This window comes from Cebus imitator, unplaced genomic scaffold (assembly GCF_001604975.1).
Source record: "Cebus imitator isolate Cc_AM_T3 unplaced genomic scaffold, Cebus_imitator-1.0 Scaffold334, whole genome shotgun sequence".
Classification (NCBI taxonomy): Eukaryota; Metazoa; Chordata; class Mammalia; order Primates; family Cebidae; genus Cebus; species Cebus imitator.
Window position 1 is genome coordinate 2,548,973 of NW_016107649.1, and position 22,998 is coordinate 2,571,970.

The window sequence follows — 22,998 nt, forward strand, 5'->3', positions numbered from 1 at the left end:
AAAGGATTATGCTAACATGAATAATCACATGCAACTTACTCCAAGAGGATCCATTTATATCTTTCACAGAATCATAAATTCAGCAGAAATTTTTACAAGTCATTTAGTTTCTCCTCCACTTTTAAACAGGATACTTTCCTCCAACCCCTATATGCTGTTTCCCAAGCATTGGTGTCATGAATATTGTGCAAGAAAGGAAAGCTTCCATGGTTACAAAATTTGACAAACTGAATACTATTTGCTTCTCTTGGAAATAATATCATAGACTCTGGAAGTTGTACCCAGACCACAACATCTAAAGAGTAACTACAACACAAAATACAACAATAGCAATATATAAAAAATAAAAAATAAGTACATAAGAGATTAAGATATGAAGCTGGTTGGGAATCATTGGTTTGATCACAGGATGCCATCCCAGGGAACTGAGGGATGTGGTGTTGAGGGTCCTGATTACCTGGGAAGGTAGATAGGACAGTATCTATCCACTATGAGCAGTACACCGTCTTCAAATACAGGAGATAAAAAAGGGAAGAAATTAGAAAATGGCTATTTTATTTTCATAATGAAGTAATTCAGGCACATTCACTACTGAAAAAGAAATTCTCTAAAACATATCTCTGAGCAAATACAGTCATGACCATGTGTTGCATTTAAGTAATATAGTGTTCTGCAAAAATATTTTTGACGGTTACATTGCTATAGCCTGTTTTTAGCAAAAAGTATAATTGTGTATCAATGATGAAATGGTACCTTAATAAAATAATAATCCCATACCTATCTACTGGTACCTCTAACTTCTTTATGAACTGAAAGTTATTTTACGCATGTGTAGGTAAACCAGAGGAGGAATTAAGTAAATTAAGCAGGGTTAATTTCTCCTAGGAGTATTTTAGTAGCGATCCAAGCAGCCAGTTTTATATTCTGAAGGATGTAGACTTTGGATAAAATATTGAAGGTCAAGTGGAATTTGGATAGACTGAGAAGAAAGGAAACACAAATTACATAGAGGGGAAAATATGTGTAAAGTGTGGAGCTGAAAAATGAGTTTGTAATATATAAAGAAGAGTGAAAAAAAAAAAGAATTCCCAAATAACCAATATATTTAGGATTCTTTGCCTCTTTCTCTCACTGTTCCTCAGGAAGAGTTGTGTCTAAGTTGTGTCTTTGAAGAACTAGAAACACTCTCAAATATTATATTTCCAAACTTAAACAATAGCAGTAATTTTGATCTGTGTCAGAAAAAAAATAAATCCACATATGATATGTCAAAAGCAACTCTTCTGCCAGGCATGCAGGGCCCTGCAGAGCAAGATCCCATTTGCTAAGCCAAGATGGCTACCATTTCTCGCCATCATGAACTCTGTTCCCATGGAATGACTCTTCTTCCATCCCTTTTACACTTTATGTTCATTTCTGCCTCCAAATCTTAGCTCATGTCATTTTCTCACTGAAAACATTCTCTATAGTTTTTGTTGCTTACTAAAGCCCCTTAAGGGCTCAAGCAAAGTTTTATGTTATAATTTTCATTATTAGCATATTGAGTCTTAAGCTGTGCAAAGGTGGGTACTTCTAGATATAGGAAGGACAATTCTTGATATTATACACACAATCTAGTTAATTCTTCAGAGAACAGAATTATTTCCTTGCTTGACAAATTATTGTCTAGGCCAGGTACGGTGGTCACACTTGTAATCCCAGAGCTTTGGGAGGCCAAAGTGGGAGGGGCCCTTGAGCCCAGGACAGGAGTTTGAGATCATGATGGGCAACATAGCGAGATACTGTCTCTGCAAATAATAATAATAATAAATTATCCAGGTGTTGTGGCATGCACCTGTGGTCCCAGCTAGTCAGGAGGCTAATTCGAGAGGCTCACCTGGGCCCAGGAGGTTGAGGATGTAGTGAGAAAATGATCACGCCACTGCACTCCAGCCTGGGCAACAGAGTGAGACCCTGTCTCAAAAAAAATTGTCTAAAATAAAATAAAGCAGGATTTTGTTATGATAGTAATGATAGATATCCTCCTGAAGTCTAATAACATGGTAAACCTCTATTATCCTACCTCATAATGCTGGGTTTATAGTAAATGTTCAGTGAATACTCACAGGCATACCTTGATTCAGCATAGGACCCTGAGCAAATCTGTTATACTATCGCTATGTCTTGATGGATAGGCAAGTTTGGGAAAAGTAAGCATCTCAGCACATAATAAATAGAGAGGACACCCCCCTCCCATCTATAATATGCTTTTGAATCCAATATCCTATTGCTCCTACAACAAGCATGATGATGGATAAGAAGGAGACTGCCCATTTTACAGATGAAGTGGTTGTGGTTCAGAGAGTTTAAATAATTTGCTCAAGATCAGAGGGTGGGTGTCAAAGCTGGAATCCAACCCTCATCTTATGATTCTGAATCTAGGGTGGAGAACAGGACTGGAAGGCAAGTTGGGCCTAGGGAATCCTTGGGGAGGAGAAAGTTTACCAGAAGAAGGGGAAGTCGAAGGGGAATCAGGAGTTTGAAATGTAAAGATAAACTTCGACTTGGGGTAGGTCTTGGGATGCGGCAGCCAAAGATTTCTCCTAGGGCTTTCTAACAATCTCAGGGGGAAGGGTTTGGAATGAACATTAGCATATGACTGTCCTCAAACTGTGTAGAAGCAGACAGTAGTTTCAGCCTGTTAGTGACCCTCTCAGTTTCTGGCCACTGAGAGGGTCACTAACCTTCCTCTGTAAGCTGTAAATTGGCAGTTAGAAAAGGGTTAAATCCATGTTTTTTGCAGATGTGAATTACATGGTTAGATATTTCCCGATCACCCTGTCACCACCTGTGAGGCCCACAACTCTGTTCCATTTGCTGTCTGATATAATGCCCCAGATTGTTGCCTAGAGAGCTGAACAGTGACATCTATTGGTTAGATTTGAAATACACAAGTTCAAAAGAGAGAAACAGCCACATTAGTATTTCTTCCCCTTTTGAAACAAATAGTAACAATCATGCCAAAGGAGTGACCCTTCGAAAAGAAGTTATGACATCAGCGGTACACTTTATCTGAAGAACAACACACGACTCCAAGTTTTAGGATGAGGGATATTGTATGACTTTTATTTTTGCAGAGAGCCCATCAAAGACCGTGTAAGCCTTTTAAAACCCCAATTTGAAAGAAACAGTACTAAGACCTGTATATTTGGGAAGTTCCTCATTGCTCAAGATTTCATCCTAAAGTATAAATAAGCAAATTGAAAATATAGATTTAGGGCAGTAGTTAGAAATAATGAAATTGCTTTCTCTTTTAGGAAACTTGAGAAACAAACCTTCCTGTGGATGTGCCTGTGAGCTACAACCCAGCTTGAATACTTTCTAAATGGCTCCAAATTTCAAGATCACTTTGACAGTCACCTAGTTCTTAGCTTCAATAAATGCAGTGTCCATGTTCCTTTATACTGAATATTCTATTTCTTTCCTTATAAAACTCTAAACCTCATTGAATGTGCAATGGAAATGCTCTTCTGGGCAATATGGATAATTAAAAAATACTATACTCTGACAAATTATATATATATATATATATATATACGTATATATATATATATACACACACACACACACACATAACTGTGTGTGTGTGTGTGTGTGTGTGTGTGTGCGCGCGCGCTCACTGCACATATCATTTCCTGCTCAGACCTATACAAAAATTGCTAAGAAACAGTAAAATGGACAGTTTGGCCTTCAACCTTTTATCCACCCAAGGGAGCTAAGAAGTGGCTCAAAGAGGGTAGCATGAGAAAACAGAGGAGAAAATGAAGGGTTGGATAATCTGCAAACTGAATAACTAAGTAATGACATAACTGGATCATTGAAAAACCGTTAAAAATTTTACCAGCTATTAGAGAATCATGCATGACCCTGGAAACTTGCTTTTCGTTTAAAAACAGGAGCCAGAATTAAGAAATGGTTCAAGCTGGCTTATTCGAGCCTGCTGAGATCTCTTCTGATTTGCTTTTCAGACCCTGCGGTTCCAGCACAGAATGGCATTAAACCACACCTCGCTGCCTCAGGATGAGCGCCTGCCACACTACCTTCGAGATGGGGATCCCTTTGCTTCCAAACTTTCTTGGGAAGCGGATTTAGTGGCTGGCTTTTACCTGACAATAATTGGTAAGGTTCCTTAATTCTTCTGTACAAAGGCTGCATTTAGAAAATTCATGGACTGATGGGTTAATTTTGTAAAAGAATTTCAATACTTAAGTGGATACTTTAGTAGAGGTGAAGAGGGGGGAAGGCAGAAGATGGAGTGGCATTATGGCATTCAATAAATGTTTCCTAGAAATGACTCTTTATTATTATTATTATTAGGAATAAAATTCCATTGATAATCCAAAGAACTCTTACAGCAAAATTATGTATCTTGAGATTGTATTTCATTTTGGGTACTTTGGGAGTAGATTTACTTTCTGAATACAGAAATTAATGATAATGATATTTTATTTAAACAGAGTGCTTTTCTTTTCTAAAAATGTTTTTGATATAGTCATAAGATTTTAGATTGAGAATGAGTCTTAGAAATAATCTGGTTCAGCCTCCTGTTCTCACAGCTGAGCAAACTCAGTTGTGCTATAGTGCTATAGTAATGGTAGAAATAGTGAGTTTACTTCGCCTAAAAGTAAAGTTGTATCATGACAGCATAGCTAAGTAAGAGTTGAAAAATGTATTGGTGATAAACGGAAGAAAGTCCAGGGTTAAAAGAGCTTTGTGCATAATTGACTAAGGGGTGAACCTGCTTCTAGACTGCATGATCTCATTCATTCAGTAGCCACATGTGGCTTTTCCAAATTGAAAGGGGCCGTAGTGTAAATACTCACCAGATACTGAAGGCTCAGTACGAGAAAAAGTGGTACAAAATATCTCATTAATAATTTTTAAAAATTAAATACATGCTGAACGTGCAACATTTTGCGTATGTTAAGCTAAATAAAATATATTATTAAAATTAATTTGCCAGTAAATTTTTGCTTTGTTTAATGGCTACCAGAAAATTTTATAATCCATATGTGGCTCACATTTCTGGCTTACATTACATTTCTATTGGACAGCACTAATCCAGACAATTAGGATTTAACCACCACACTTTTCTTAAATTTAAAATCATTGTTTTAAATTTGGGTGACCAGTGCGAAGGTGGGTGATGTCTTTAGGTTTGTTTGCCTTTAATTTTTTCAAATGTTGGGTCAAACTTGCTCTCTCCCTCTTTTTTCTCTTTGTTTCTATCTTTCTCTTTCACCCTTCTTCCCTCCCTTCCTCCCTTTCTCTCTTTCTCTCCCTCTCTCATCTATTTATTACTGGCTAAGAATTTCATTTAACCTCCTGAAATTAGCAAAACTCATTAGAAAGTACTTGATATCCCTCTATGGTCAGTGCTTGAGGCAAAAGGAATTCATGTGATTCAACCAAATTCTGCTGTACAGTGATTCCCTGGGTCCTTGTCTTTATTGTTGCTAGTGTTTACTAGCTTAAATCGTTTCTTATAAATGAGACCTCATTTCTTTTCCACATAAATATATATTGTGCACCCACCCTTGGCCACTGTTTTAAGTTGCTGGGAATAGAGCAGCGAATAAAATGGGCAAACATTCTGCTGGTACAGAGACTATCTTATCACTGCAAAATCCACATTTCATTTTGATTAAACTTAAGTACTTTTCACTACCAGACAGGCAGAAAAATCAGCAGCTTATCAATTGAATTTAGCATAGCTTCATCACTTTCAAGGAATGAATTAAAAAGTAACATCAATAACCTGACAGATTTCTCCAGACTTCACAAAATAGAGAGGCGTATCAGTCCATTCCCAATCTTAAGCATGAAGGATTGCAGAAAGAGAGGCAACCAGGGTGGAGAAATCAGGAGGATTTCCCATCTGATGCACATGGAGTTGGAAGGAAAATCCACAATCATATTCCAGTGGGTTTGCTGAGATGAAGCCAGAAAAATAGATTAAAAAAGAGTCCCCACACAAGGGGGGGCTTCAGGAGGATCAGGGCGCTGGAAGGAGGAGCCAATGGTATGTTAGAGAACAGTCATGAAGGGTGAGCAGAGGGGTCTGCTGTAGGGGTTTGGACTCACCTTTGACCCACTTCTTGGGCTTTGCTGTGTGTGTGGTTTTCAATCTCCTAGAATAGGATAGTGTAGATGTGCCAGGATTTATATTTATTTATTTATTTAGTTTTTGAGATAGAGTCTCACCTTGTCACCCAGGTTGGAGTGTAGTGGTGCGATCTCAGCTCACTGCAACCTCCACCTCCCAGGTTCAAATGATTCTCATGCCTCACCCTCCTGTGTAGCTGGGGCTACAGGTGCATACCACCCATGCATGGCTAAGTTTTGTACCTTTTAGTAGAGACGGGGTTTTGCCATGTTGGCCAGGCTGGTCTCCATCTCCTGGCCTCAAGTGAACTGCCCACCTCGGCCTCCCAAAATGCTGGGATTACAGGTGTGAGCCATCGTGCCTGGGCAAGATGTGTGTGCCCAGATTGCTTTTAAGGAGCCACAGTGGAATTAACATTCTTGGTGGGCTTTGTTAAATACTAGAAGTCTTAACAGACAATTGAAAGACAGCAACGTAAATCTGAGTTTGAAATACAGGAGAAATAAATTACAAATCCATTTTCCACCTCCTGTACCTTTACCACTATTGTAAATACTACATTTATTAACAGTCAATATATATGATATTTTTGTATCCATAAATGATATAAGATTTGATAATCTAAAAGTCTCCCCACTTTGGTCTTTATCTTCTTAATCTGGTTGTCTTTTCACTAACATTGAGAATAAATTTGTTTTCTCCTGACACTCATCTATAACTTATTTATATTGCTTGTGGGAATAGTTTACATCCAAAATATAGAGATGACTATTTTTTTGATAATGCTTTGGCCACTGGGTAAAACCTTATGAAGGAGGGTTGGTAAAGAAAATTTAAGGAAGGAAAAGGAAGGAAACAAATATTCTCAAAAGATATATAGACAGGTGAAGGTTGTTTAAATCAGCCTTGTGTATCAAATGTATATGCTACTTGTTCTTAATCTTTGTGGATACAAAGTAGGTGGCATTTAGTTTATAATTTTTCAAGCCATGTTTTCACATTTTACTTTCCCAATGGGCTGTCCTAGCTGGTTTCCTTGAATGAGACCTAAGTTTCATTTTAGTTGGTTTGCTCTAGAACTCCATAATCTCTGTTATTTTTCTCTTCCACTTTAAGAAAGCTAAAGAGGTTTTAACGGACCATTAAGCAGCACTGACTCCAGGGAGTCAGAATTTCCTGAGCACCATGCAGTTAGTTCCTGGTGGTTTCACACCATCAGCTGAATCACACATTTCTTTCTTTGCCCCCAAATGAATTGTGGTGGAGAAGTAGAAATTAAAATAGAAAACTCTGGGTTTCTCCTGTTAATACTCTCCTTATTCCTTACTACTAAAGGCAGCTGTACCAGATTCTCATTTATACACAGCTACACTATGAAGCAAGAATTCCTGAAGAAATCTACTCTACATGTTAAGCTATGGAAGTAGGTGTATTCTTTTCTTAAATAAAGTCAGTAGGGATTGGGTCTTTTTGGATTTAAACTGGGTTTGTAAGAACTTTCAAACAGTTTCATTGTAATGCCAAAGCCAATTAGTCATTAATAAAAGGATATTAAAAAGTGGGAACACATTTATGGCATTGTTGGTAGGTTCGTGGGTTGAGGGTCACTTTCTCTCCCCTTGGTGGGAGGGACAGTGCCAGGTTCTCGACTGTCACCTACTTACCCTTGATATTTAGTCCAGTAGCAGCTGAAGGCTGTCCTATCTGCCAGACACTCAGTGTCCACGTCTCCCGAAGAGGTGAAAGTCCTGGGACGTCCCTGGGAGATGTCCATTTTCTTGAAGGGAGTTACGCCGGTGGTATCTGGCCTCTGCCTCTCCTGAACACTGGTGCTCTCTTAGGAGTTCACAGTGATACTGAAGGCAACTTCTTTGGTTGGCTTCATCTTCAGAATTTGTCAAGAGCTAAGGGTTTAACCCTACTTCTCAGAGGGAGGGAGTTCTATAAAGCCAATAATCTATAAAAATGGCTGAGGAAAGTACTCCACCCTGGGGGCCAGTACAAGAACTGACCATTGGGATTCCCACACTTTCCTGAGCCTCACTGGGAAGTTAGCGATGCCTTTTTCTGGGTAAGTTCAGTCTTATAATCCCTGACTCCGCCCCATTGGCCTGTCACTCACAACTCATGCTGTTTATTTCATCTTCTTAATTTAGATTTTTTTATTTAGAGTCCTTTCACTACCCTCTAAATCTATGGTGTCCATTTTTGAAGTTGAGAAGTGTTTCATATCTGAGTGTGCTCTACGTCCTAGTTTTAACGATGGGAATTTTTATTTTTCCTTGTAGGGATTCTGTCCACATTTGGAAATGGATATGTCCTTTATATGTCTTCTAGACGAAAGAAGAAGCTGAGGCCCGCTGAAATAATGACTATCAATTTAGCGGTCTGTGATCTGGGGATTTCAGGTAACACAACCATGCTATTTTTTCTTTGTGAGTTTAAAGTGCCCCCCATTCTGAAGTACTCACTGGCTCAGATGTCAACCCCGACATCGCTTCCCATCATAGTTCCTTCTGCTCTTTGCTTCACAAATCATCTTTTAGAGTTACGTGGCAAGTCAATGGGGTGCTGTCTGGCTGACAGGATCATTCACTTAATACTTATTGAGTCTTTGCTGTGTGTCAGGCATGTTAGATTCTGAAGACACGATTTGAAATTATACATGACACCTTAGATGTCTCAAAGTGTAGTGGGCTAAACGATTCAGAAATCAGAAATTTTGAGGCAAGTTCCAGGTCACTATTTTAAGCTTCTTTACAACCCTCTAACCGTTATGAAGTCTGATTAAAATAAACATCAACAGAGGGGTCTTGAAGGGTAAATGACAGTCGAAAACAGTTGAGAGGTGAATATAGGAAGAGGAAAGAGGTGCCCTGTTGATGATATATGTAATTATGGCATAGTGATAAATCACAAGCATAGGAAACTTCTGGCTCAGTGGTCCTCAAATACAACTCACAAAGTATCATCTGCGGAAGTTCTGATTTAAGTGGTTGAGAATGTTACCTGCGTATCAGGATATTTAAAATGAGGATCTACAGGTAAGTTAATGTGTGAACAAAATTGAGAAACACTGGTTTCTTTTTCGCTTCCCTAACAACACAGAAAGGAGCGGTTGGAATAAAATTTCTCTTTCGCTATGATTCACTTTTAAAAACATGAATCATTTTAAGTAAATCATTCTTCACTTTCTTCTATACAACTGCAGAGTTGCTTAGATAAACTCGAATCTGTCTTTGAATCCCAACATCTGCTATTTAGCTTATGGTTTAGGTCATTAAGAGTCGGGTAATTTGTTTGAACATACACAGCAGCTCCTCTTACCATTAGAAACTTGTTAGTAGTTTCCCATCAAAAGCCTCCTTTAAAAAATGCTTTCAGGCTGGGCATAGTGGCTTGCACCTGTAATCCCAAAGCTTTAGCAGGCTGAGATGGTTAGAAAGTTTGAGGCCATGAGTTCAGGATCAGCCTGGGCAATGTAGTGAAACTTCATCTCTAAAACAAGCTTATTCTTGAAGTCTGGGTTTTGAGTAAAACAAAACAAAACAAACAAAAAGTAGCTGGGCACTTGAGTCCAGGAGTTCAAGGCTGCAGTGAGCTCTGATAGTATCACTGCACTGGGTGAAAAAACGAGAGCTCAATTAAAAAAAAGGGTTTTCTGATATTTGTTTCTCTCTTCATAAGTGGATTTTTCTGCCGATCTCTAAAAACAAGGCTCAGTAATAATCATCTGCATATCGAATCACTGTTTGGCTCACAGCTGATGTGTGCTTACTCGCATGGTCTCAGGGAAGGCTGTACTTAGTATGGACCTGCATAAACATTATGAACTCTTATGGTGAATGCACATACATACACCTTAGGAAGAGCATGTTATGCCGGGTCCTTTTCTGTGAAAATAATCAGAACGAACCCCAGGGGCATTTGCGCGTCTGCAAAATGGCTGTCATTTTTACTTGTTGCCACGCGATGGCGGTGTCGCAACAGGAACGGTAGCTTTCTTGGCCAGCTCGTCCCAAGGGCCCCTAAGGTGCTCTACCTGCTGCGGAGCTTACCATGGCTGAATGAAACGTCATTCCAGCCACATCCTTCACCGGTGAATACTATCAGGCTCATGGCTGGACTAGACTAGGCTTGAATAAAAATGTCCTTAATTGGCCTGATATATTGAAAAATGCTTTCAACCAAGCAAGTCTGCTCGAGAATGGCACAAACCGCTTCATTACTCTGCTTATGTTTTCAGAGTAATTCACCAGAAACCATTTTCTTTCCTATACAGTAAGAGCTTTCTCTAACCAAGATCAGGTATTCAACTCCCGAGCATCTATAATACATTTTCCCTTCCAGTAAACCTTAAAACTTTGTCTGCTTTATTTTTTTTCTTGTTCAGCTATATTCCATTATAAGCACCCCCTGGAGGCCAGATGTATGGCATCTATAAACTAATACTTGTTGGCTAAATATCAAAGGCTCCCCATCACTTGTGCGCATTAGGATAACCTGGGGAGTTTTAAAAACATGAATGATGCCTGAACTCACTGCAGATAAATAACAATATTGGGAGGTTTGGGGGAAGGGATGGAACCCTGGATATTGATCTTTCAAGAGCAAAGCAAAACAACCCCTCCGGCGATTCTAATGTGCAGCTGGGTTCTGGAAACATTCTACTAAGTGGAAGGGAGAGCGGGACATTCTAGATAATACCCCAAAGGTTAATCCAAAGTGCTACTGAAGGAGAAAGCCTGAAATCGCTTTTGCTAATCCGGATCCCAGGCACAAACAGACACAATTTCACTCCATTCTGTCACTTTCACTTGTCGTTTTGCTGCCTTTAGCGCCAATCTGGCTGACACCCACCTGAAGCCTTCTAGTTTGCTGTTTCCTCTGCCTCTAATCCTTTCCGCCCAGAGTTTGTTTGACCTCTTTCCCATTGATTTAGGTGTCTACCTAAATGCCACATCTCAGATAAGTCTTCCTTTAATATGTTTATGTAAAACAACAATTTCTGTCTACCTGCTTTCTCTGCTTTATTTTCCTTCACAGTGCTAATCACTACCTATCATCCTGTCATACCACATCTTATATTAAAAATTTGGGTGCTTTTTTTTTTTTGTCTGCTTTCCCTGTTAGAAAATAAACTTGTCAGTCTTGATCTTCACTTTGCCCTCTAGCACCTTGCTCTGGGTTTCTTACAAAGAAGAGACTGAAAAATTTGTTGTTGAATGGAAAAAAAAAACCCAACCCCCCAAAAACCCAAAGTAGAAGAATGCTTTCTAGAAAGTAAAAAAAGAAAAACCCAAACAGTTATTTTACACTGCATTTCCTTGTGGCCTCACTAGAATGAGGAGGCTCTCATATGAGGGCGTCCAGTCTAGCGAGCTGAAAGGTGGCCCTAACCGTCAGCTAGAGGAGATGAGTGTCTAGCTTGCAGAAGACACTCAGTAAATATGTGTTGATTGACTGAAGTAACAGGAACTCCTGAATACTTTTGTATACCATGCAGAACACACCTGGGAGGGCTGGGAGCTAACACCTGCAGGCTGTGAATGTCAGCTACTTCGCTTTCCTAAAGCACTCAGGTTAGGGAACCTTCTTTTATGACGTAGATCAGTTAGAGGTTTGAAGAGCTTCCTCAGCACATTCTTTTATATGAGGGACTGAATACAATAACTGAATAGGGAAGACTTCAGGGCATGATGTAAAAGTAGCAGAATGATTTCTAGAAAGTTAAAAAAAAAAAAAAAGTAATGGCGGCCCAAGGAATATCTTAAGTCCCAGAAATCTGGATCTGGTTGTAAACAGCTTGGATCTCACATTTACTGAAATAGCCATACCGTATTTGAATAAGATATAACTCAACAGAACAAGAAAAAAAGAAACGACTGAAACAGATGGAAACATGAAAATCTGGTTCTAACCTTAACAAAAGGAATTTTTAGATAAAATTCCTAAACAATTTTTTTAAAAGCAGTGACTTTTTTTCTTTGAAAAAGAGCATGACTTAGAAGCCAAATATATAAAACAGGTGAAAAAAAGGTCTTTCCTGATTGACAGAAAGTGGAGGATGGAGCCCTGGGTGCTTGATATTTCTTTCCCTAAATAACCTACCTACTTCCCCTTCAGGGGTCTCTCTCTCTCTCTCTTTCAGAGGAACTCTATGAATCCCCTGTGTAATAATTAGGGTCCTCTCCAAATCTAATAATATCCTCCCTCCTTCACCTCCCCCCATCCTGTTGCTTCCCTGTGAACACTCAACTTTCTGGAGTTTTTAAAGCACTTTTTATTCATTGATAATAACAAAGAAATAGTAAAAGACTAAATATGTTCTATTTTTTAAATAAATAAAAGGACAAATTTGCATTTCTGAAAAAGTTGTCCACATCATTCTTTAAAATGTGTTTGGAACTCGCATCATCTTTCTCCAGTGCCCTTTATAATCTGTTTTCTCCAGAGTGCTGTTAAACCTCCTCCTTTTCTAAATTCACAGTGGTTAGTTCCCACTGATTCTCTAATTAAGGCTTTCTCTGATAACCTCTCTCTTTCCCCTCCCAAACCCTCTCACAGACACTTAACTCCTAGAATGCAAGGTTACCTTGGGGTGTTAGAAACCAAATTCCTCCTAGAAGGATGCAGCTGCCAAAAGAGAGAAAGAGAAAAAAAAACCCAATTCCCCTTTTCATTATAAGGAATCTCATACTTTATATCCTCTGGTTCTACAATGCCCCGCTTGGAGAAAGATGATGAGGTGGAGGGAAATCACCATTTTGCATATTCTTTTCGTTTTTCTCCTCTTTTTCTCTTCTCCATCTCTTCTTTCCACTATTTATTGAGACAATTTTCTGGAAGTGTGATTATTAAGAAAAATTGCATTGGTCCCAGGAATGTAAGTATGTTTCAAAAACCAATCTATTAATAACCAACATTAACAGATTCAATGAGAAAAAAAGTTATGAGCACCTCAGTAGATGCAGAAAAAGCATTTAATAAAACTTAATATCTATTTCTGGTAAAAAGAAAAAACAGACTAGTGTGAGAAAGAACTTCTCTAGAATAGAAACATTGTGCTTGAAGAAAATACTCAGACATTTGATACATGGCTTCTCTCTCTTAGCTTTCGAATCTTCATTTGGACTGCAACAAAACATTAAAAGTGACCAGATTGTTGTCACTGGCTACTAATATTATGCCGGTAATTTCTGAAGCCAGGTCTCTTTGAGACAGTTTTTAAAAAAGTAATAATTACTTAAAACTTTTCCTTCGATATCCTTTCACTGTCTTTGGCTATTGAGATGGAAAGTCCTCTCTGGGTAGCTTCAAACTGAGTTTATTCACAGATAACTACTGGACTTTATGAATTTAGAAAATCTGTGTAATCAAGGGTGTGTGTGTGTGTGTGTGTGTGTGTGTGTGTTTTCACATGTGCCCCTGTGCTTAGGGGAGGAGGTTCAGGTGAGTTGAGGTAGGTGGGGAAATAGTAACCATAGGGAACGTCTGCTGATAACTCACTTGGTGCTCTAGTTGTAGGCAAGCCGTTCACTATCATCTCTTGCTTCTGTCACCGCTGGGTGTTTGGCTGGATCGGCTGCCGCTGGTATGGATGGGCTGGATTTTTCTTTGGCTGTGGAAGCCTTATCACCATGACTGCTGTCAGCCTGGATCGATACTTGAAAATCTGCTATTTATCTTATGGTAAGTTGGCAGGTTTCTCATTCCCTGACAGTTAAAGCTAGGTGGATTGAGTGTTAGAACTGTACATGTTTTATGCAGGTAATAAACAAAGACTATTAATAACCTCAGAGATCAAGAATATTTTTACTTATAGCCTATCTTGTTCTGACATGTTTAAGGATTTGTACCTATATCAAAGTAGATTTCTTTTAATACATATTTTACAGTAATGTCTGGCGTTTGGCTACAATGCTTTTTAGAAAGTATCATTTTCTTGTATAGCGTGTAAGCTTCCATCATGTTTTTCCATGCAAACAAAAGAAATAAAGTGCATCGAAATGGTGTTAAGTCCAAGATGTTTAGCTCATTCCCCACCTAGTAAGTGTAATTATAAGAAAAGTTGTTTAAGATTCTCCCTTAGGACTCGCGCTCCCTGTGATTTCGGAGATAAGGAATTCCGAAAAGTTCACCTCCAAGTTAGAGTCATGTAGCTGTTTCTGAATGAAAGGACACACATGTAGAAATATCACTCAACATATTTTTTTCTGTGGCATTGGTTGGTAGAAAGATGAGTGATTACAAGAATTGGTGAATCAGCAGAAAATAAGTTTCCAAGGCCTCATATTTTTTTTTAATGATTAGACTATTCTACAGGTTAAAAATAATTTCTAGTACTTTTGTTTCTTGGCACTCTCGGAATTTATTAAACGTGAAAGAATTGCATTTGGGCCTTTAAGTTTAATACTGAGAAGCAGCCACAACCAAGGAATGGTACTGACTTCCTCTGAATAAAGCTGCTTTGATTGTCAATCTGTCGATTAGAGTGGTTGTGACGGATGACAGACTGTAGTGTCAGAGCAGGGCTTGGAGACTGAGGTGAGAAAAATCAAGTTGACCTGACACTGTCAATGTGGTGGAATCTCCCTTTGTATTGTTACAGTTTATAGTTCCCAAACTCCAAAGAATCCATGCTTGGGTGGGTGGAAGACAGGGACTTGTGAACCACCCTCTTCATCATCCAGCACTTTTTTTTCTTTTTTGAGTTTACATCTCCTTTTTTAAACATTTAAAACTTCCAATAGAAATAGCTTGAATCAAAATTTCCAATAAGATATAAAATATACAACTATACATATTCTGTATGACGTCAACATCTAATTCTTTCTATAGACTTATTTTTGTTCATACCAAAGCAATTTTAAATTTAACTCTAGATTTTATAGATATGAAGGCAAAAAAGTTAAACTTCCTAAGAGTATTTGAGAAATACTAAACCCTGATGCCTCTGTTTTCAAATATTTTCTTGAGTTTAGGCTTTCTCAGTTAAAGAGGTGATGACGCCCACTACCAGGATCATTGTAGGTCGTAACTCCATATGTGGGAACTGTGTATATTTTCCACCTTCATCTAAGGTTGAACCTCTGTAGTGTGGTTTCATCATTTAATCTGATGCACTATTAAACCCTCCACACAGTGTCCCAGAATGTTGGAATTAGAAGGTCGCTTGGGGACATGTAGACTTTTCTCCCATGTAACGTGGTAAACTGTTTTAAGGCATCCCTGAGAGACGACCACTTGGCCTCTTCTTGAATAATTCCAGTGACCAGTGACGGGGAGCTTACTACTGCACAAGGCAGCCCATTCTCTGATTGGTCTGCTCTCATTGTTACAATGTTATTCCTTATATTAAGACAAAACTGCCTCCCAGTAACCTCCACCCATTGGTCCTAGTTCTGACTTCTGGAGCAACACAGAACCAATCTACTAATCTACTCCCTCCTGTACTTGACAGCCTTTCACCATACTGGAATGTAAGTATAAAACACCTCACAAGTAACCCTAACCATAAATGCTTATACGTATGCCTATGCACATTCCCATGAATATATGTGATTACCTGTGCCAATGTTTTATCGGTTTTAATGGAGAAGCAAGAGCTGATTTATAGCGTGGCTACATGATTGCTACCCCTATCTGATTGGGCATGAAATTTGCATTTCATGATAAAAAATGCCACGTATTTGATAAAATGGAGACAATAGAATATAGAAACAATCTGTTATATTTCTTGTTAGCGCTAAATGAGATACACTTACACAGGAGTAAAACATTCATGTTAATGTAGCACTTTCTAGTTTGCAAAGCAGGCCCCTTACATTATTTTACTTAACCCATATGCAATATAGTCTTATTTCCTCCATTTTACTGCTAAGGACACCAGATATCTAGAAAAGTTACATGTACAAGGTCAAAGACTAGACAGAAGAATTAGGCCTTACTGACTTCTCAAACCTCGCATTACACTAAGCAGAGGCAGGCCTCGAGTCTATGTTGAAGTAATCATCTAGCTTTTGTCGAATGTATTTTGATATTTCTTCTCTGCTAAACACAAAACCAAGGCAGTAAGGAGTCACTTCCCCAGCCCTCTTCGTTCGAGGTGATGAGTGAGGTGTGAAGGTAATCTCCCGTGGAGGCTGCTGCACTGAATCAGGCCGACCTGTCTTTGGTGGTTGTGTTGAACTCTGAAAATGCTCACTAGTGCTTTACAGCTTTTCTTAGATGACTGCACTATTTCCTCCGCTTGGAATTCTCTTTTGGTTAACAGAAACTAGTGCTGAAAAAACGGAGCTCATTTTTTGTCTTCCTGAAAATATCTTCACAGAATTACTTTTGCAGAACATGATGCAACCTACCTAGATTCTCTGCCTCTCCCGCTGTGGCTGTGTGAGTGTGATTGTTGTGTGAATGACGTTTGAAGACTCCAAACCTGCTCCACAAATTACCAAGGACAGTCAATCACTTTAACCTCACACCATAGTGTCATGACCACAAGCCACCAGGCCCCTTCCACGAGTTCTTAGGAAGCCAGACTAGCGACACAAAAGCTGTTAGGAGGAAGGGCATTTTAAAGACACAAGCCATGTTTTGTGATTCCTCACCTCCCAGAAGGATTCTCCCTGGATGATCCACTAACACACCCTTTCCGAGGTGTTTTCTCAAGGGCCTCCACTGTCTTCAGCATCCTCTCATTTCTTTCCTGTCCCTTTTCCTAGCTTTTGTCCCTTCTCCCTCCCAAAGCTCCCAGATGCCTAGAGAAAACCTTCCAATTGTGTTCTCCTGGAGAAAGGCCCAAGCTCTGGAACTTTCTTCCGTTTACTCCACTCTCCCTCAGCCTTCAGTTATCTGCCCAGGTCTCCCAGAAATCAATGGAATAAATCTTTGGAGGTGGAATTTGACATATCGAGGGGAGGTATCTGGGTGTAGGGCAGATTACATGCGGGTAATGCTTTTCTTCCGCCTCCAGGGGTTTGGCTGAAAAGAAAGCACGCCTACATCTGCCTGGCAGCTATCTGGGCCTATGCTTCCTTCTGGACCACCATGCCCTTGGTAGGTCTGGGGGACTACGCACCGGAGCCGTTCGGAACCTCGTGCACTCTGGACTGGTGGCTGGCCCAGGCCTCGGTAGGGGGCCAGGTTTTCATCCTGAACATCCTCTTCTTCTGCCTCTTGCTCCCAACGGCTGTGATTGTGTTCTCCTACGTAAAGATCATTGCCAAGGTTAAGTCCTCTTCCAAAGAAGTAGCTCATTTCGACAGTCGGATCCATAGCAGCCATGTGCTGGAAATGAAACTGACGAAGGTAACTGCATTACTCTTTTACACACGTGTTTTCTGACCACTTAAAACTTCATAGGGTAAAAAGGATAGGGAATGCTGGAGACTGAGAGAACTTAGAATCTCTATTCTTTACATACTCCTGAACTCTGTGGATGATTGCCTAAGCCTTTCTTCGTGGTGTCTCTCTCCTCTGTTTCTGTCTCTGTTCCTCCCCTTCTCTCTTCTCTCTCTCTCTCTTTTACACACACACACACACACACACACACACACACACTCACACACACACATTTTAAATATCTACCAAATTTGTATAACCCATCCATTGGGGGCTTATCTTCTCTATGGAATAGGGTACCATTGATTCATATGCATTATTTCAGTAATAAGAATAACTTTTATGAATCATATAATGCCTGACAGTACTTACTGTGTTGCATGGACTTTGGGGCATGATTAGGGATATTCTACCACTCAAATTATTTATAGAGTAAGCGTTTACCATGTGTGCTATCCCAAGGGAAGCTTGTGTTAAGAACACGAGCAGTTTCTGCAAGCTTGAGTACCATAGTAAATGGTAGTTTCAGAGGTGGCAGTTCTTCAGATATTATAGAGTAAGGAAAATAACAAGACTAGAGTTTAATTCCATCACCAGTACCGGCCAGGTTTGTGACCTAGAGCTAGATATTTAGCTTTGTTGAATCCCTAGTTCCTCATTTGTATAATAGGAATAGTAATACAGTATCTGTCTCATTGGGTTATGGTGGGAATTCAAAGAGATAAAGCATATTATTCTGTCATTTGGTGCATAGAAGGTGTTAAGGTAACCGTGGTTTCTCCTTTTTCCTTATACCTGTTAGGAATTACTGGTAAAGTCTAAAGTGGTCTTCACACTTTCATGTTTTTTTCCCCCTATATTGAAAAAACATTTTCCGACACATGCACTCAATATAAATGACATACAGGTAATACCATTAAACTTCATATTAAATATTAGCACCCCCTAATTTTTGTCTTCTATTTTAAAGATAAAAATAAAGTTAGATTAAAGTTATAATTATTTCTTCCTGTATCTCAATCAATCATGTTAATTGGTATCCTACCCTTAAATGTTCTCACAATTCACTTTGGAGACCACTGGTCTCAGGGACCCATAGCAAAACAGTTCCCTCCAGATAAGAGATGGCTTCTTAAGTCAGAGCCTGGATTCTCATAATATTCCTTTCTCCAAATTGCAGAATTTTTGGAGTTGTGCAAAGATCTTTTGGTTGCATATTGTATTAGTCTGCTCTCACACTGTTAATAAAGATGTACCTACAATGGGGTAATTTATAAGGAAAGAGGTTTGATTGACTCACAGTTCCACATGGCTGGGGAGGCATAACATATCATGGCATAAGGTGAATGAAGAGCAAAGTCACCTCTTACATGTTGGCAGGCAAGAGAGTATGTGCAGGGGAACTCCCTTTTATAGAACCATCAGATCTTGTGAGACTTAATCAGCGTCACGAGAGCAGCACGAGAGTAACTCCCGTGATTCAATTACCTCTCACCGGATCCCTCCCATGACAAATGGGAATTATGGGAGCTACAATTCAAGACGAGATTTGGGTTAAGAGGAGAGCCAAACCACATCACATGCCATGAGCTAGATTCCTGATGGCTCCAGTTGACTGTTATGTCCAAACTCTACATGCCGAGTAGAGGAAGCTTTGAGGGAGGTTTTCATCACTCTAAATCTATACTGATAGCTTAATAATAGAATAGTTCTTGGATAAAAATGCAGCCTTAGGGAGCATGATCTTCTGTCTTATAATTGGCTATAAAGTAGGAAAATATTTTCATGAAATGAAGCATTATGAGTTAGGTTCTTCTTTTCTAGCTTTCCCTTTAGCTCTTATCTGCAACTTTCAAAAAAGAAATATAAATAAATCAATGCTAGTTAAAGTTGAATTATATGTAATCCAAATCCTGCTACTTACCAGGTACTATTTTAGAAACTGGGCAAATGTACCAATGATGAAGATTTCACTTTTCAATAGTTTGTGGAAGTATGCCCAGGAAACAATGTGTAGACATCCATCACACTGGTATGTGATGTTGAAGTTTACTTTGTTGCCCTGTAGTTTGACATAGTATACAGTTGCTGCAATGTCTCAGAATGTGCTTTCTTCTTGTAATCCCCCTCACCTCTCTGTTTGCCATCCCCCATATGTCATTGGCCCTGATACTTTGTTGCTCTTGCTCAATGAATCTGGATCCTGATTGCCAGGAGCCCTTTCTTCAGTTTCTCCTAGTTTGTTACCGATTGTCTTCTCTCCTGGCAGTTGAACTGCTCAACTTGACCTCCTTGAATTCTAGCATCTTGTCCTTTGTGTATTCTTGAGGAGTGAGAAGCTTGTTTAGTCAATGCTTCTGGAACTCATTATACATATGAGACAGAGCTCAGCATATACCATTTAATTTGATTTGTTATTATTCTGCTTGGCTTGGACTGGGCAGATCAAATAGGCTTGCCCTTGACCAGGTTAACCAAAGAAATATTAAATGAAGTGTAGGAATACATATATGTAATTTTGTTATGTATATTCTTTTAATTTATATACTGAATATTATATCATATAATATGTAATATATTAAGAATATGTATTAAAATAACCTAAATACAAAACATTTCTAATTATTAACATTTGTGCAGAAAATTTAAGCCAAAATTCAACCCATATTAAAAAGTGAATCTAGTCAATGTTTAGACCAGTAAGTGCTTCTAGAACTCATTATATGTATGAGTCAATGCTTTTGGAACTCATTATGCATATGAGGTATCACTCGGTGCATATGCCATTTAATTTAATTTGTTGTTATTTTTCTGCTTGACTTGGACTGGGTAGATCAAATAGGCTCACCCTAGACCAGGTTAGCCAAAGAAATGTTAATGAAATGTAGGAATACATATGTAAAATTTTGGTATGTATATATGTATATTCTTTTAATTTATATACTTAATAACATTATATAATATAATATGCAATATTATATTAATATGTCTATATTTCATTTATTTGTATAAACTTATATTAAAATAACCTAAATACAAAGTGTTTCTAATTATTAATATTTATGCAGAAAATGTAAGCCAAAATTCAACCCATATTGAGAAATAAACATAACTACTGTGACCTCTTCAGTACTACATTTAAACTATTTTTAATTACTGCTCAATTTTAACCTTGATTTTTCCTACTGAGTAAAAACAAGTAGAAACCACCTTATACTGGGCCCTTCCGTAGCCTTAGAAATCTTTTTGCTCATTTGGCTACTGTTCAGGATTGTCAATTTGCTTGCTTACTTGGCGCTTCTCATCTTCAGAACAGCGTGGTCTAAAAGCTGATTACTTAAAGGTTCTCTTCTGGGATTCTGGGATCAAAATCACTTAGTTTTCTGTATATTCTAATTATTTCTAGTTGGGTTATTACTGGGGCCAGTATTTTGCAGGTCTGATCTCATCAAGCTAAATGTTGGCATTCCGTCTACAACCTTTCTATACTTTGGGGCTTTCTTCTAATTAATTAAAAAAAAAAAAAACGGTTTTGCTAGACTTTTGTAAGCCTGAAATTTCACAGGCTACAAACAGAGGTATACTATGTGTATAAGACTATCCTTATATTTCTATGGCTCAACATGATCTCATTTCTATGCCTGTGTTTGACGTTGTAAAACTAATTTCTTATTGAACAATCAAGACAGATTCAGTCATATCAGTAATTTCTCTCCTCTTCCTAGGATTACCTAAAAGTTTCAGGAAAGTTTTCATGATGTCGGTGCTAATGGGTAGAGGACTCCTGGTCTGGGTGTTGTTATTCGTTGACCCTGGCATTGCTGAGATATTCAGGGTTTCTTGTGATCTTAGCTTTAGTTGTCATGGATCACTTTGCATCTTTGTTGTTCCAACTATAAGGCCTCTTTAGGCTCATCAGCACTGTATGCTACTTCCCCACCCTTCTGCTGCAACCCATCAGGTGTATCTTGGGTCTTGGCTGGGACACTGGGAAGTGAGGCACATGTTTTCTGCTTTCACATCTCTCGAGAGTTCTATTGTTTTCCCACCCCCATCCCTGGCCTTTGGTGCTCAGCTCAGTAGGGTAGGTTCAGGGCACCTTCTCAAGGTAGGTTACCAACTCCTCTGATGTCCCCACTTGCCTTTGGAGGGTAGGTCTTCTACCTATTCAGGAATGGGAAAACTGGCTCATATTTCCATGTACAGTCTCTAAATTTTTCACATAGTAATCTTAATGCCCCGAGTCCTTTAAGCCTCTGATTGTGGATGCTCATTTTTTCCCCCAAACTCAAAATCCTTTTTCTCAATTATTTTCTCTCCTGTGAGTTTCAAATTTCTGTTTTAAAACTCAGAAATTGAGAAATGAATGTTTTACATCTTTGGGTATTTTTGCTTCTAAAAACATTCACACAATGCAGTGAACACTCTTGCTGCTGATTAAACAAGGGGAATGACAGAGTCACTGCCAGAGGGGTTCTTCCTGCCTTCTGCACAAAGACCATGGCATTGCAATAAAGAGCTTAATAGACATGAGGCAGGCCACACCAGATGGGAAATGGAGTTAGTACCCAAATCAATCTCATTCAAAGCTTGTAGGTGAGGGATATCTCAAAGGCAGTTTGAGTGAAGGGGTGGGGATTGCTATGCAATGGGTGCTTGCTGCGACTGGTTGGGTAGGGGATGAAATCATAAAAGGTCGAAGCTGTTCTCTTGAGCTGAGTCTGCCCAGGGGGGTCATAGGAGTCATGGAATCCAGGTGGAGCTATGAGTGTCTGACATTTAAAAAAACCTGAAAAGATACCTCAAAAGGCCAATCTTAGGCTCTACAATAGTGACATTATTTGAAGGAGTAATTGAGGAAGTTGTATATCTTATAATCTTCAGAATAATGGCTGACAATCAGTTATGTCTGCACCTTAGCAGAACTCAGTCTCCTCCCCTCTGCCCTTTTGAAAACCTCCCATTAGTTTTTCAAAAGTGCTTGGGTTTGGGGAAAGGCATGTTATCATTTAAACTTTATCCTAAATGTCTCTCAAAGTCAGTCTGGCCCCAAATCCCAGGAATAATTAAGGGAAAGTCAAGATGGGGGTGTTACAACAGCTCAGCTCACTGTTACAATGTTTCTTACTGGTATAATTTTTGCAAAGTCAGTTTCAGTACAATGACAGGAAGACAATCCCAGAAGCATGCATTCATTTTTCCAAATATTATTATGCCATACATTTTGGTAGTTCATAGTAATTCATTTAACACACATCAATCATTTACAATGTTCTAGGTCTACAGTTATCCAGACCCCCTGGGTACCTGGTTTTCTCTTAGTGTTCCTTATGTATACCAGAAGCCCCTCCAGATTCTCCCTGGTTAAAGTCCCCCTGCTATGTAGGAGCCATCAGAGCACTTGGCACATTATCTTTAGTGACATTGGCTATATTTTACTGAATCACATGTTTATGGCTCCCTTTTGTGAGACATTAAATGAGGTAAAGGCAAGTGCTGTGGGTACTGTT

At 39.0% G+C, this 22,998-nt stretch overlaps 1 protein-coding gene across 1 annotated transcript in view; it reads left to right on the forward strand.

Moving 5' to 3' along the window:
* The first annotated feature begins 4,008 nt into the window (after positions 1 to 4,008).
* The window catches only part of OPN5 (opsin 5), a 42,210-nt gene continuing 23,220 nt past the window's right edge, over positions 4,009 to 22,998 (forward strand). Inside the window, exons 1-4 of the mRNA XM_017505169.1 lie at positions 4,009 to 4,158; positions 8,434 to 8,553; positions 13,667 to 13,837; positions 17,121 to 17,455. Coding sequence (XP_017360658.1) covers positions 4,029 to 4,158; positions 8,434 to 8,553; positions 13,667 to 13,837; positions 17,121 to 17,455 — 756 coding nt within the window. The 5' untranslated portion in view covers positions 4,009 to 4,028. The remainder of the gene's footprint in view (positions 4,159 to 8,433; positions 8,554 to 13,666; positions 13,838 to 17,120; positions 17,456 to 22,998) is intronic.